The sequence below is a fragment of the Cervus canadensis genome, chromosome 17, assembly GCF_019320065.1.
Source record: "Cervus canadensis isolate Bull #8, Minnesota chromosome 17, ASM1932006v1, whole genome shotgun sequence".
NCBI classification, from domain to species: Eukaryota; Metazoa; Chordata; class Mammalia; order Artiodactyla; family Cervidae; genus Cervus; species Cervus canadensis.
Genome location: NC_057402.1, coordinates 46,315,497 through 46,331,004, shown reverse-complemented (window position 1 = coordinate 46,331,004; position 15,508 = coordinate 46,315,497). Strand labels below are relative to the sequence as shown.

Below are 15,508 nucleotides of genomic sequence, written 5' to 3'. Positions count from 1 at the left end.
ATGGTTCTCTATCCCATCCCTATAGTACTTATCATAGAGACCATCTTGCTTAGCGAAGAGGCCCGAGAGACTGAAGTATAGGTCTGGCCACCAGGTGTTTGGAGGGTGGATTCCTGAGGTCTCGTTGAGCAGCTCATGAGTCTGCCCGTCGTTGAGTTTCCAGGTGATCTTAGCAGGTTGATGGGGGTTATGACTGGTCGCTCCTGGGTCGATGAGAGCTGCCATCAGCAGGAGAATTAGGAGGCCTCCCGGCGGGCGAGTTTCAGTTTCAAAGGATTTGACGGGTGAGGACTCGCCTTCCATTCTGCTCGTGCTTTTTCCTGTTCTTCCGGTGTGGCTTGCCGCACGTGATTGCAGTGAACCCAGGGTCCAATCCCGTCGACCTTGACAGTGGTAGGAGTGGTAAGGAGAACAACATAAGGGCCTTTCCATCTAGGTTCTAATACTTTAGATTGGTGCCGTTTTACCCAAACCCAATCACCTGGGCCAATATTATGTGAGGGGATGGCCCCCTTATTTTGGCCCTCGTGTATCTCTCGAATCAATTTTCAAACATGGTTATGCACCTTTCTTAATGCCATCAGAGTTTGCTGGAATTGTCCCAAAGTAGGGGGTGGCAGGCATTTTCCTTCGAAAATAGGACACACAGGAGGGGGTCTTCCATACAGAATCTCAAAAGGGGTAAGATTCAGATTATAAGGGGTGTTATGCGCCCGAAAGAGTGCGAAGGGAAGGAGGGTCACCCAGTCCCCACCAGTCTCTATTGCCAACTTTGTCAAAGTTTCTTTTAGGGTCCGATTCATTCTCTCAACCTGTCCTGAGCTCTGGGGATTATATCCACAATGTAACTTCCATTTTGTCCCCAGAGCTTGGGCCAGCCCTTGTACAATCTGGCTCACAAAGGCAGGTCCGTTATCAGAGCCCATAGTCACTGGCAGCCCGTACCTAGGCACTATCTCCTCTAAGATCTTTTTAGCAACCACTATTGCTGTCTCTCCCTTAGCGGGGAAGGCTTCCACCCACCCCGAGAAGGTATCTACCAGAACCAACAGATAGCGATACCCTTACTTGCCTGGCCTTACCTCAGTGAAATCTATCTCCCAGTGTTGGCCTGGCTTTTCCCCTCGGTATCTCATTCCCCTGTGCTGCTTCTTCCCTGCCCTCATTAACTGGCATGCTTTGCAAGCCTAAATTATCTCTCGTACAGTTGCATTTTGTCGAGGGAACCTCAGGCAGGCCATCTGGAGAAGTGTTAGGGTCTTTCTTTCTCCCAAGTGTGTAGTTGTGTGCAGGTGTTCACACAGGTGACGACCCAGGGTGGCAGGCAATATCAGGTTGTTGTTTTGATCTCGGTACCATCCATCTTTGTCATCCTTCTGGAGGGTGGTATCCTCGTTGATCCAGGCGAGATCAGGGAGGGAATATTTGGGAACTGGTGGCAAGGTCCCCATACCAGGAGGTGGAAGTCCCACGGCTAATATGGGGGCGGCGTAGTCCCAGCTAGCCGCTCTTTGAGCGGCCGCATTAGCGGCACGATTGCCCCGTGCCTTAGGGTCTTCTCCTTTCTGGTGACCGGGGACATGTACTATTGCTACTGCCCGGGGCAGTTGGACAGCTTCCAGGAGCCTGCAAATCTCGAGCAAATTTTTGACCTCCTTCCCCTCAGCTGTCCGAAATCCCCTTTCTTGGTATATTGGACCTTGAATATGGGCAGTGCTGAAAGCGTATCGGCTGTCAGTAAAAATGGTGATTCTCTTCCCTTTGGTTTGCTCCAGGGCCTGTATTAGGGCAATCAATTCTGCTTTTTGCGCAGAAGTGTTTGGGGGATGTGTCTCAGCCCATATCGTCTGTCCTGAATCATCAACTATGGCGGCTCCCGCCTTCCTTTTCCCATCTTTTACATAGCTGCTCCCATCGGTGAACCATACTAGCTCACTGTTGTTTAGGGGTACATCAGTTAAGTCTTTTCATGCCGCCAGGGCCTCAGCCAGTATCTCACTGCAATCATGGAGAGGGCGGTCTTTCTCTGGGTTAGGTAGAAGCGTGGCCGGATTCAGGACCAAGGGGTCTGAAAACGCACCTGTGGGGCATCGAGCAGCAAGGCCTGGTAATGTGTCAAGCGGGCACTGGAGATCCACTTACCCGGCGGCTGCTTCAAAACCCCTTTAATGGCGTGGGGGGTTGTAAACCAAGAGTTGCTGTCCATACGTCAACTTGTCAGCGTCGCGGACAAGGAGGGCAGTGGCTGCGATGATGCGAAGGCAAGGGGGCCACCCAGCGGCCACCGGGTCCAATCGCTTCAAAAGGTATGCCACCGGCCGCTTCCACGGTTCCCATTGTTGCGTCAAGACCCCCTTTCCTATTCCTTGCTTTTCATCTACAAACTGCTGGAATGGCTTATTTGGGTTAGGCAGGGCAAGGGCTGGGGCTTCTAGTAGGGCCCGTCTGAGTGTCTGGAAAGCCTGTTTCATTGGCTCAGTCCAAGTCCAGTTTGGGGTCTCTTTACTTCCCTCATACAAGGGCCAGGCCTTCTCAGCAAACCCCATGATCCACAGTCTGCAATATCCAACAGTCCCCAGAAACTCTCTCACCTGGCGGGGGGTCTTGGGCTCTGGTATCTGCAATATTGTTTCCTTCATGGCCTGGGTTAGCCACCTTTGCCCCTGCCTGATCTTGTACCCCAAATAGGTGACCTCTTGCCAGGCTATTTGCACCTTCTTTACGCTAGCGCGATACCCCAAGGTGCCTAGGGTCTGTAAGAGGTCCCCGGTGGCACAGCTGCATGCCTCCTCTGTGGTTTCAGCCAACATAAGGTCATCCACATATTGTAGCAGAATGACCTCTGGGTGGCAAGCCCGATATTCGTAGAGGTCCTCACTCAGAGCCTCATTAAACAAGGTAGGGGAGTTCTTGAACCCCTGTGGGAGGCGGGTCCAAGTTAATTGTACTACTGGTTGGCCTTCCCCCTCGGTCCACTCAAAGGCAAATATCTCCTGGCTCTGGGCCGCCAGGGGTAGGCTGAAAAAGGCATCTTTCTAGTCCAACACAGTGTACCAAGTGTACTCAGGCAGCAAACTGCTCAGGAGGGTATACGGGTTAGGGACAGTGGGGTGTATGTCACTCACCCGTTTGTTGACTTCTCACAGGTCTTGGACAGGTCTGTAATCTGTCCCCCCTGGCTGCTTCACGGGCAGTAAGGGGGTGTTCCAAGGGGATTGGCACCGCTTGAGAATTCCAGCATCCATGAGATGTCAAATGTGGGGGGTGATCCCCCGCCGAGCTTCCTGGCTCGTGGGGTACTGTCTCACCCTCACAGGAATTGCCTCGGCCTTTAGCTTGATGATGACTGGATGTCTCTGTTTGGCCAGTCCCATTCCTGCCGTTTCTGCCCAGGCCAGTGGGTATTTATGGACCCACGGTTGTACATCTGGTGCTATGGTCTCTGAGGGCTTAGGTGCAAAAAGTCTGTATTCATCTCTTAAGGCTAGGGATAAGACATGTATCAGCTGTCCCAGTCCATCCGTGACTGTCATTCCCCCAGGGTCAAAATGAATCTGAGCATTAACTTTAGTCAACAAGTCTCTTCCAAGTAGAGGGGCTGGGCATTCTGGTATCACCAAAAACGAATGGGACACCTGGTGGGTCTCCAGATTCACTTTTCGTTCTGTGGTCCAACAATATCTTTTTGTCCCCGTGGCTCCTTGCACCAAGCTGGTTTTCTTAGACATTGGTCCCAGTTTTTGATTTAAAGCAGAGTGTTGGGCGCCAGTATCTACCATGAAGCCAACGGGTTTCCCCTCCACATGTATGGTTACCCAGGACTCGGGGAGGGGTGCCGAGTCTTGACTCCCCTAGTCACTGTCTTCCCCTGCATATAGAACTCGAGTTCCAGGGGAGATTCTCTCTCTCTGGGTCGTTCCTCTCCTCGGGTACCTCTTAGGGCACTCGTTTTTCCAGTGCCCCTGTTCTTTGCAGTAGGCGCACTGATCTTTCTTTAAGGCCTGCCTTTTTGGTCTCTCTTTTTCTCCCGTCCGGGGGTCTCGAGGTTCCCTCAATTTTGTCCCGGCCTTTATCCCCGCAAAAAGAATCTGGGCTAGCTCCCTCTGGTTCTTCCAGTTTTCCCTCGCCCTATGTTCCCTATCTTCCTTCCTGATTTTCTCAGCTAATTCCCTTTCCTCCCGTCGAATTCATTCTTCCTTTTCTTCTGTGGTCTCCCTATTATTAAATACCTTTTCAGCTACTTTCAGTAGATCCTGTATTGTCTGTTCTCCCAATCCCTCTATCTTTTGTAATTTCCTCCTAATATCTGGGGCTGCCTGATTTACAAACGCTAACAGAACTGCAGTGCGTGACTCCTCAGCCTGGGGGTCCATAGGTGTATATTGTCTGAACGCTTCCATCAGCCTCTCTAGGAAGGCTGCCGGGCTCTCAGCGGGCTCTTGCCTTACTAAATTTACCTTTGCCAAATTTGTCGGCTTTCTTGCTGCGGCCCGCGGGCCAGTCATCCGAGTCTGGCGGTACACACGAAGACGCTCCCTACCTTCCGCTCGCTCAAAATCCCAGTTAGGCCACAACAGAGGAAACCCCTCGTCCACGAGATGAGGCTGGGCGGTTGGCCTCCCGTCGGCCCCCAGGACCCATTTCCGCGCCTCTGCCAGAACTCGCTCCTGTTCTTCTGTGGTGAAGAGCACCTGCAACAGCTGTTGACAATCATCCCAGGTGGGGTTGTGAGTGAACAAAATGGAATCTAAGAGGTCAGTGAGGCCTTGGGGTTTCTCTGAGAAAGGAGGGTTTTGGGTCTTCCAATTGTACAGGTCACTCGTGGAAAAGGGCCAGTACTGATAGGTTCGCTCTCCTTCCGGGTCAGCTGGTCCCACTCGGACGGGGAGCGCCTGAACAGTGGATGAAGGTAACTCTGGGTCCCCAGGGTCTTGCCCACCCCTCTCTCTCTCCCCTAGCTCTCCCCCGGGTCCCCAATGTTGGTCCCCCCTCATGGTCAGTTCCCGTTGGCCCTCTTAGTCTTCTCGGTTCACCCGTGGGAGCTTCTCTCCTCGGAGGGAATTGCAAGGGGGGCACATATGGCGGAGGCCTCATCTCCATTTCTAGATCTATCAGGTTTGGATAAGAGGATTCCTGTAAGACTAGTTTTGGGTCCTGTTTCTTTTTGGTTTCCTCCGGGGGGGGTCTCCATCACCAGGACCTGTGAATTAGAAGAACTAGGAGGTTTGTGAACGAAAGGTTTTAACCACTTAGGCGGATTTTCCACTAGATCCTGCCAAACCATGACAGGGGACCTGACCCGGATGGCCCCAGGGATCCGGAGCCATAATCTTCTCCTTCACAGCCTGTATGATGGACGGTTGAAAGGTGCCTTCCGGAGGCCATCCAACCTGGAAGGCGGGCCACTCTACAGAGCAAAATGTTATTAATTTACTTTTCTTGACTAGCAAAGACAAGTTATGGGCCCTGGCCCTGACATCCGAAAAATGGTCAGTCATGAGGGAAAGTGGAGTAGATTCTCCCTGACCCATGGTCAAAGAATAAATGGTAGGGAAGAGTGGGAGAGAGAAGAAGTCACTGAGAACGACCACCAAAAATCCTACCGGGAGTGGTGGCGGCCAAGAGGTTGGGCTTATGGTATGCTTTTGGAATTGTTTATATGCCTGTGTCGTTGCACAGAAGTTTTCTTGCTGGGGGCGGGCACCCTAGGGGTTTCTAGCCCGTTCCGTGACCCCCTTATCCTCTCACAGGAGTCTTCAAGTGGCAGGCGCCCTAATGGCCTTTAAGTGCCTGACCCGTGCCCACACGAAGAATTTTAGGCCACGTCCTCAGTTAAGGATGTTAAAGGAGAGTTTCACCCAGTCAGGCTCTAGTTACTGATGCTCACTTATTGTAGGGCCATCAGAGTCCGCCAGAGTGTAGCCCTGGCCGGGACTCATCAATTGCCCCCACAACCGTTCGCCTGTTCACTGAAACTCCTGAAAAGAAAAGGAATTGAGAGCAGATCACAGAAGAAGAGGAGAAGGAGAATAAGTCAGAGGAGAGAGAAGAGAACGATGCACCAGAAGGGAACGAGACCAGAGACAACGCCAGCACACACACAAACATGGAGAGCCGAAGACAAACACACGGACAGACAAACGTCGGCCGACAACACAGTGCTGGGTTTTCGGGCCCCCTGAGTTTTCTTGCCCCCCTGGTACTAGGTTCACCTTACCGAATGGCGTCCACTGCTCACCAGACTCGGGATCAGGAGAGGAACTCTCCTTCCTGCAGAGCCGGCTGCCTTCCAGCGCGTCCGCTGGCCTCGGTCTTACGCCGGCTGGAACGTCTTAACCCCCTATAGAAAGCTTTCTCCTGTGCCAGATACCTTCCTGCCTCACAGCAGGGCCTCGGATTTACGCTGAACTTCTTGTCCTGCCTGAGCACCGGTGCTATTATCTATCCTTCCCCTCTGTCCTGTAAGTGTTCTCTTCCCCCGGTCAAGGGATCCTGGATGAGCCCCCAAATGTTATGCCCAATGTCTGAATCCCTGAGCGGGAAGAGAGAAGGCCTCCAAGACAATGCAACTTGCAAAAAGGGAAGTTTATTGCTGACTCTTGGCGCATCCAACGCAGTGGTGCGGGGTCAGAGAGCCCCGAGCCCAAGCTGTTACACAAATTTATAGGGTGAGCATAAGCAGTTGGTAGCTGGCATAAGCTTAAGCTGGCTTAACCAGGCAAACATGGTTACATGTTTGCAAAGCAATTTTATTGGTCCAAACTTTCGCGGGCTTTTTTTCAAACTTCGGCGTTTGCGGGCTTTTCAGCTTTCCCCTGATAGGTTCCCTTTTTCTTACTGGGCGCATGTAGATTGGCTGGCTCCAGGTGGCCTGATGGGGGTAGGGAATCTTACCATTTCGGGGGAAACCGAGACTTAGGTCCGGGCCGCCTGTCATGGTGTTAGCCCTGGCAGCCACACAACAACTTGTCACCTCCGTCCTTCAAACCTTAGCGTAGATTTACTGCTAAATCTGGACTCTGGGTGCAGCCCGGGGCTAGAGGTCATCCAGGTGACAAGAAGTCCGTTTCCCAGAGGAGTCGAGTTTCCACAGCTCGGGGCTGTCGCCATCACAGAACCGCTGAGGGGACGCCCTTCTTGTGACCATGGCGGAGGCAGGCCGGCCTAAGTAGCCCTTGGGGTAGAGGGTCTGGCGGCTCTTGGCCAATGATCTCGTCTTAAAAATTTATCGCGTTTGGCAGGAGCGTCCTCTACCTCATTCCGGTTCCGGGAGTTGCAGAGAAAACACCACCCCCACCCCCCGCCCCGCCCTGTAGTTATTGTCGGAGATGGCTGGGGCACAGAGCGGTTTAAACCCAAAAGCCACGCCTTCAGCCTGAAGCCGGAAAGAACCGCGACCTACCCCAGCTCTCGCCCAAGCGTACTTCCGGTTCCGTCCCTAGCTTCCGGTGCTGCCACTCCGCGGGTCGTGAAGGTTTTTTTTGTAAACATGGCGTTCACCCTGAAGGTTTTCCGGGGCGGCCGTGTCCGCGCAGCTGTCGCTCGCTGTGGGTTTGCTACCCGGGGGGTGACCATCCCGGGCTCTATCAGCCGAGAACCGGATCCCGATTTCGACTGGGAACCGGAGGAGCGAGAACTGCAGGAAGTGGAGAGGTACCGGCTCCTTCCCGGGCCCTCAGCTTGAAGCAGGGCCTTGGTCTGGGCGCCCTTGTCCGCGACTGGTTGGCGCTGGGCGTCCTGCAGCAGCCCTTCTCACCCGTTTTTAGGGGCGCAGGGGCAGGTGTTAGATCCTTTGCGACCACAGGTCCTCACCAAGGACGTATTTCATCACCCGACTAAAGAATTCAGCAACAGCTTATGGGCTGTTGTTCTTGGTGTTAGACTTCTGGGGCGGTGTTCTGGCTGGCCGACATGGCCAGGTAGTGTTTCCAAAGTGAAGTGCGCTGGACGCTCTGTGACTGACCCCAAGGCTCCTAAACCACCCATCTAGCGTCTAGGCATGGTTTCTGCAATTGGTTCTCTCCCCCAGCACCCTGAAACGACAGAAAAAAGCCATTCGGTTCCAGAAAATTCGGAGGCAAATGGAGGCGTCAGGTGCCCCGCCCAGGACCCTGACGTGGGAAGCCATGGAGCAGATCCGGTAAGACCATTATGATTTTTGTTTTGAATACATAGTACATTACATATGGCTCAAAATTAAAGCAGTATAACGGCATATGTGTTGACAAGTGTTAACCCTCTTAGTCTCCTATGGATAGTATTTTTAATAGTTTTCTTGTGTCACTATCTAGGTTTCCTTCTGCACATACAAGCAAGCTCATGTGAATGTAGAATTTTATTTTCACTTTCGTAGTCTCAAACAGAATTTATAAATAACTTTTCTACAATTTACTTTGTTCACTTAATATATTCCGAAGATCTTTCAACTTCCCAAGAAAGACCTCATTCTCTTTTGTAGATGCTTAGTAAATTGTAGTTTGTATTACTGATCTTTTATGGTGGGCACTTGATTTGTTCCCACTCACTTACTGTAACAAGTAGTGCTCCGGTGCATGACCTTGTGTACCCATCAATGTACATACCTGCCAGAAGCATTATACACATTCTCAGAAGTAGGTTTGCTGAAGCCAAAAGTAAATGAATTTGCATTTTGGTAAATATTGTTAAATATTCTTCCAAAGGTTATGTTCCGTTTTTCATTCTCACCAGAATAATTCTGGAGTTGAGACTTAGAATAAGGGGGTGTTATAGAGATGATCAAGATTTTATGAGCCTGCAACACCTCTCTTCTATCAGCTTCCTCTCTTGTCTTGAATGCCAGCATTTTTAACCCTTCCATCTTCTTACCTGTCACCTCCCCTTTGGGGATCAGTAAATAATCTTTTTATTTCAGAGAAAAATCAGGCCATTAGGTTAAAAGTTATTAAAGCTTCTTGGACTCCTCCTCTCTTTCCACTTTCAGTCTTGTACTCTAGTCATATCACTGGGGAAGTGGCAGTTCTTCACTTGTCTAGGACCGGTCCTCTGGGTGCTCTAGGTCAAATCCCCACCTAATTCCTCAGGTACCTTTTTCTGTCAACTTAAAGTTGTCTGTGTTGTATGCTGGGCCCAGTCTGTCAATAACCAGTGCTGTGGCTGGACCAGCTATTGTGTCTTAAGATTACAACATGCCCTTCAATGACCTCAACTTTGGCTGGGGGTGGGTGGAAGTTTATTACTTACAGGACCTGAAAATTACACAGCTCACCTGAGGCCACACAGCAAGGCCATGGCTAGAGAGAGTTGCAAGGGCCTGGAGTTCTACTTTTACTGGGGTTGAGCACTGGGGCCTGAGATTTTTTTGGCGGTGGGTGGGGAGGGGTAGGGTTTTGAGGGCTTACTCTTTATTGGTGAATTCAGTGGGAATTTAAAGCACAGGAAGAGAAAAGGCAAGTGGCCCACGTGGTTAGTTGTTGAAGTCAACCATGATCTCTGAAACAAAGGTGCCTCAGTGGGGTGGCTGGAGCCCAGCTTTTTATCTAGTTGTGTGGCTGGCAGTGTGTTTATTGAAGACAGCCATCTTCAGAGTGCATGCCTTGGCAAGCAAAACTTAAGTCAGTCACTTGGATTACAAAAAAAAAAGGAAACCCAACTGTCAAGTTTACTCAACACGCCCTCCTCCTTTAGTTCCCTCCTGGTTCCCTGCTCTCATTTTTGTTTGTTTCATCATGACAATGAAACTGCTCACAAATATACCAGTGACTTCCTCAGTGCTAGGCATAACTGACTCTCAACACTTTAACTTGTCTAATACTTCTCAGCATTTGACCTTGTCTGCATTCTTGAAATTCTCCCTTGACCCTTACAGATTATTATTGTTCATTAATATACAGATTACAGTTCAAGGAATCTAACTGATGACTGCACCCTGTTTCACTGTCACTGGATTGAGCTTCAAAATGAAAATTTGCTCATGTGCTTAAAATTCTTTCTTTGTTCACTGTTGCTCTGAGATAAACTCCAGAATCCCTAAGCAAGACATGGTCTTGCTCCTTCCCCCACTGTCACACAGCTAGAACTCTTCCCAACAAAGGTGATGTGCTTCTTTGTATTTCATCTGCTGCCTCCTCTACCATCAGTTCCTTTGACCCCCTGTTCTTCTACTCTCCTCTCCCAGCTTGTTACAACTGCTCATGTTTTCAGACCAGCTCTAGGGTGGACTTCCTGAAGAATTCTTAGGCTGCCCCATAGGTGTGGTGCTAGCCTGTCCCTGCCTCTCCCTTCCTGGTTCTCTCATAGCATCCTCTGCTGAGATCCTTCTCATAGTGTTGCTGGTTTTGCTGGGTGTTAATACATTTGTCTCCACCACCAGATTGTATGTTTTTTTTTTTAATGAATGTCTATTTAGGGATAGGCCCTGGGCTGGATATTTATTATACAATCAATAATCAATTTATTAATAGCCAATTTAATAATCAATTTATTATTCAATCAACACAGCAGTCTTTTTTGGTTTTTTTGCTGCATAGTGGGGCATGCAGGATCTTACTTCCCTAACCAGGGATCAAACCTGCCTGCATTGGGTCTTCCAGCTCCCTGCATTGGAAGCATGGAGTCTTCATCACTGCACTGTCAGGCATGTCTGGATTGTATATTCTTTGAAGGGAAAGACTGTCTTGCATCCCCTGGATCTTACTGGGGCCTGTCATGCAGTGAGAGAAATCCAGTTGACATTAAATGACTAAAAGTAGTTGGGTATTGCTGTAAGCACAGAAGAATTGGCTGTAGACATTTAGTGGTGCACGACAGAGACTGTGTTTGCAGTTTTTCCAAGCTTTCTTCTTTTCATGTATGTATCACTAGTGTTACATAATCTGTTAACTGTTCTGATAGGAGATGTCTTCACAGATGGAAAATCTGCTTCTTTTTTCCATAGGTATTTACACAGGGAATTTGCAGAGTCTTGGTCAGTTCCCAGATTGGCTGAAGGCTTTGATGTCAGCACTGATGTGATCCGAAGGGTTTTAAAAAGCAAGTTCGTACCCACATTGGAACAGAAACTAAAGCAGGATCAAAAAGTCCTTAAGAAAATTGGACTTGGCCGTTTGCTTCCGGAGCTCCCAGGCCCTGGAGATTCCTCCAAACCACTTTCTGCAGGCCTGTCTGTATCAGGTTCTTTGCTGATGCCTGGGGATGAAGCCTCATCCAAAGGCGATGGTCACAGCACAGCTTTGAAAGTGATTGAATTGAACACTCAGAGTACAAATATACCAACGAGACAGACGAAAAGGAATAAAGGAGTCCAGGGCCTGGAGGAGGGGAAGAACTTTGTGCCTGTTGCTGCAGGTCACCCTACCGGCACTTGTAGGGGCACCAGAGGAATTGACAGTGATGGATTACCCAGTGACAAGAAGCTGGAAGAGCTGAAGGCAGGGGAGGCAGGTGACCAGATCTTCAGCAACAGAGTCATGCAGAGGGGACGAGAGTTCTTTGACAGTAATGGGAACTTCCTGTACAGAATCTGAGCCGGGGATGTGCCACGTGACACACAGCCGGGCGAGTATATTTGGTTCTGCCTGGATTTCTGTGTACGGATTTCCACCTTGGAAGTGAGGGGGAATGATGAGCCTGGAATGTGGGATGAAAGGTTTGAACCTGACAAAGGGCAGATGACTTCACAGGGCAGATGTGTCTGGGAGCAGAGCAGTGATCCACCAGGTAGAGTGTAGCCTCCTGGAGCACAGCACCTGCTCTGACCCACAGCCATCTGCAGATTTCACCCTTCTCCCTTGGGCTGTCTGTGTGTTGAAAAACCTGTATTGCATGTGTTGTTACAAGTTTCTGTGATACTTGCAGTATATTTGGGAGGAGATTAAGTTTGTCTTCTCGCCTCATTTACTTCTTGATTAATGAACACTTAACAGTTCTGGAACTGCTTAGTCAATTGGTTGTCCTCATTATGTGCAAAATAAAGCAAAATGAAGCAGTCTGTTTTGATTGGTGCTCTGTGGGATTGGGAGGGTTTGTTTACCTGGGAAGGAAAGGGAAGGGAAGGGAAGAAAAACAGAGTCCCTAAATGTTGGGAGAGAAATGTGGCCAGAGGTATCGCCAGCAAAGGGCTCTGTGCTGATCAGCCCTGCTTAGTTACAGACTTTGACACGTTTTTAAAAACGACATTAGGCCTCCCCTAAACACCCAGTCTAAAGTCACTCTTTTAGTTGCTGGGGCCCTGAAGAAGATCGGGGTGTGGGGGTCTGTCCAAACAGAAATACAGGGCAGGCACAGGCTTTACAGGCTCTCAACATAATCTCTAGCCACTTCCAAAAGCTTAAATAGAATCTTACTTTACAGTTTTTATCAGATTTTTACAAGGCTCTTGTGATCTAGACAAGAACAGATAATAGATCACTTTTACAAATTTGGTATCAAGGTTTTTGGATATACCCACAGCCATGTAGCTGTGAGTGAGTGGCAGCACAGCACAGGCCCTTGAACCCAGGTCTCACTCTTAAGTCATCTTAAATTCCTGGAATCCAGCATTGCCTGGCATCATTTCTGTTAATTCACAGATTGTTTTAGAAGTATTTGATGAATATAATCACCAAAAAGTGATTATCAAAAGACAAATAGAGATATATTCAGGCAACATAAGAGTCCAGTGATAGTTCTCAACAATGTCTCGCTTTAACAATTTACCAGCAAAAATAGGCTAGTCAGAATTTAACTATATGCAGAATGTTTTTCTAATGGAGACGTAGATATCCCAATCCTGTCATTGATAGTCTGTTCATGTATCTTGTTGCTGTTTCAGATGTCATTAATAGCAATTATATCACTGATTGCTGTTAACTGGAGCATTCGCTCGGTATAAGTCGGCAAGGCCCTATCACATACCAGTCAAAGTTGGGGAATCCAGGTTTTAGTAATAGAGCAGTGGACACACAAGGCCCTTGTCACTGCTTTGTCACTTTCAAGTAATTTACAAACCAATATTTTTATGATTTGAAAAAGTAATTTGCCATGAGAACCTTTGAGCAGCAAGATACTATTTGCTTAAACAGGCATTTCTAACTCCTGCACATCATTTGACTATGCCCTTTCCCCAGGGGATTATGAAAAAAAATAGAACCTTTTATTACTAGCCTAGATACCTTTTCCATTTACCTCATCCCCTAGCATCCTAATGCTCACTAGCTTAAATCTTTTGTTCTCCATTGTAAATGCTAATCTTAGGCTTTTGCACTTACTAGTTCATTGTCGCCAGATTTTCATTTGGCTAGGTCCTTACCATTCAGGTCTCAGGTCAAATGTTACTTTCATAGGCTTTCCCTAATCACCCTAGTCCTGTTTAATTTTCCCCAGTATTTGAAATGTATTAGTAATGTATTGGAGAAAGCAATGGCAACCCACTCTAGTACCCTTGCCTGGAAAATCCCATGGACAGAGGAGCCTGGTAGGCTACAGTCCATGGGGTCGTGAAGAGTTGGACACGACTGAGCAACTTCACTTTGACTTTTCACTTTCATGCATTGGAGAAGGAAATGGCAACCCACTCCAGTATTCTTGCCTGGAGAATCCCAGGGACAGAGAAACCTGGTGGGCTGCCATCTATGGGGTCACAGAGAGTCGGACACAACTGACGTGATTTAGCAGCAGCAGCAGTAATGTATTATTTGTCATCACCTTCCTTGCCCCATTCCCATAAGGGCAGGAGACCTGTCTGTATTCATTGCTGCAGTTCCAACCCGAGGAGGTTTGTTTTTTTTTTTGCTGAGTGGCAAGTGGTATTTTAGTTCCATGACCAGGGCCTGAACTCATGTCCCCTCCAGTGGAGTCCTAACCATATACCTCCAGGGAATCCCCCTAACAGAGATTTCAGAATTGGTTGAGTGAATGAAAACTGGCTGGGAAACCTTAGGTGTGTATTCAGTTGCTTCAGTGTCCAACTCTGCAACCCTGGGGACTGTAGCCCACCAGGCTCCTCTGTCCGTGGGGACTCTTCAGGCAAGAATACTGGAGTGGGTTGCCATGCCCTCCTCCAGGGGATCTTCCCAACCCAGGGATCCAACCCAAGCCTCTTAGGTCTCCTGCATTAGCAGGTGGGTTCTTTACCACTAGCCCCACCTGGGAAACCCAATCCATCAGTCAATCCACAATGGCAGAAAGTCCAGCCTTTTACCTTTGCCTATCAAGAAGGCCTACACTTCCTACAGGTCAACCCATCCCTGCTCTATATGGTCAGAGTCTTGGATCTTCACTCACTGGCACAGAGATGTTTGGGGATACTGTCGTCCTCTCCTCCCTGGTCCCCCACTGCCCCAGCCCAAGCTGGGAGGCTGGACAGGGGGATGGGGATTCCTTGGGCATGGGTCAGAGGACTCCATGGTGCCCTCTCCCCAGTCAGTCCTAGTTCTAGACACAAAGGACTTTCACATCACATTGGATGAGGGGGAGCTCATTAGGGGGCACAGATGCCTCCACGGGGGCAACAGAAGGCAAGATCCCCAAGCTGGAATGAAAGAGACTGTGGGCGGAGTGGACAACTCAGAGCAACTTTGGGGCCAGACTCAAGAGGCTAGCAAACAGGATAGAAGGGACTAAAGTCCCTGTGACCTGGAGGGTGTATATGTCACTCATCTGTGAAGGGCAGCTTCTTCCTTTCTGTGCAGCTGAGATTTGATCTAACTAAAGGTGAGGGGTGAGAGGAAGCTCAGTAAAAAACACTTGATGAGCATAAAAGTTTTGTGTTGTCTTGTTTTTGAGGTTTTCAAATATTTGAAAGCAGAATATTGTAATGCAACAAACCCCTGTGTACCCATCACCCAGCTTCAGCATTTAGCAAATAGCCAAATTTTCTTAATATGCATGCCGCAACTAGAGTTTCCACATGCCACAGCTAAAGATCCTGCATGCCTCATCGAAGGTCAGAGACCCCACATGCTGCAACTAAGAGCCGGTGCAACCAAATAAATAAAAATAAATATTAAAAATAGCAAACTTGAGACATCAAATTATTTCATCTGTAAGTACTTCAGTATGTGTCTCAGAGATAGGAACTCCATTTTAACACAAGACATATGAACCATTTCTATACCTTGAAAGTTTCAGTAATTCCTTATTATCAGCTAATATCCTGATAATATTCTGGTTGATTTCTCTGAATTAGGATTCACACAAAGTCCACACATTGCAAAACTGCATTGTGTCATGTCCCAGAAGTCTGATTTTAAAGTGATTTCCCCTTCCACTTTCTTCTCTTTGTCATTTGATAGGTTATTTGACCCATAAAATTTTGTGCATTTTGGATATGCTTGATTTTATCCTTATGATGTCTTTTATCATGTTTCCACTACCTTCTGTATTTCCTATGAAGTGGCAATTAGATCTTGAGGCTTGATCAGGTTCAATTTGTACTTCCTATACATCTCACCAGATGAGTTTGTGATGTCACGATTGATTAGTGAGTTCAGGTATTGTCAGCCAGGCCTGTCCATTATAATGTCTCTCATAAGCTTTTTAAAAACAAACA

At 48.5% G+C, this 15,508-nt stretch overlaps 1 protein-coding gene across 1 annotated transcript; it reads left to right on the top strand.

Moving 5' to 3' along the window:
- The first annotated feature begins 7,342 nt into the window (after positions 1-7,342).
- NGRN (neugrin, neurite outgrowth associated) lies at positions 7,343-11,968 on the top strand. Its single transcript, XM_043489530.1, has 3 exons — positions 7,343-7,653; positions 8,030-8,140; positions 10,916-11,968. The coding sequence occupies exons 1-3, from the start codon at positions 7,490-7,492 to the stop codon at positions 11,502-11,504; spliced, it is 864 nt and encodes a 287-aa protein (XP_043345465.1). The 5' UTR covers positions 7,343-7,489; the 3' UTR covers positions 11,505-11,968.
- Positions 11,969-15,508: the final 3,540 nt, after the last annotated feature.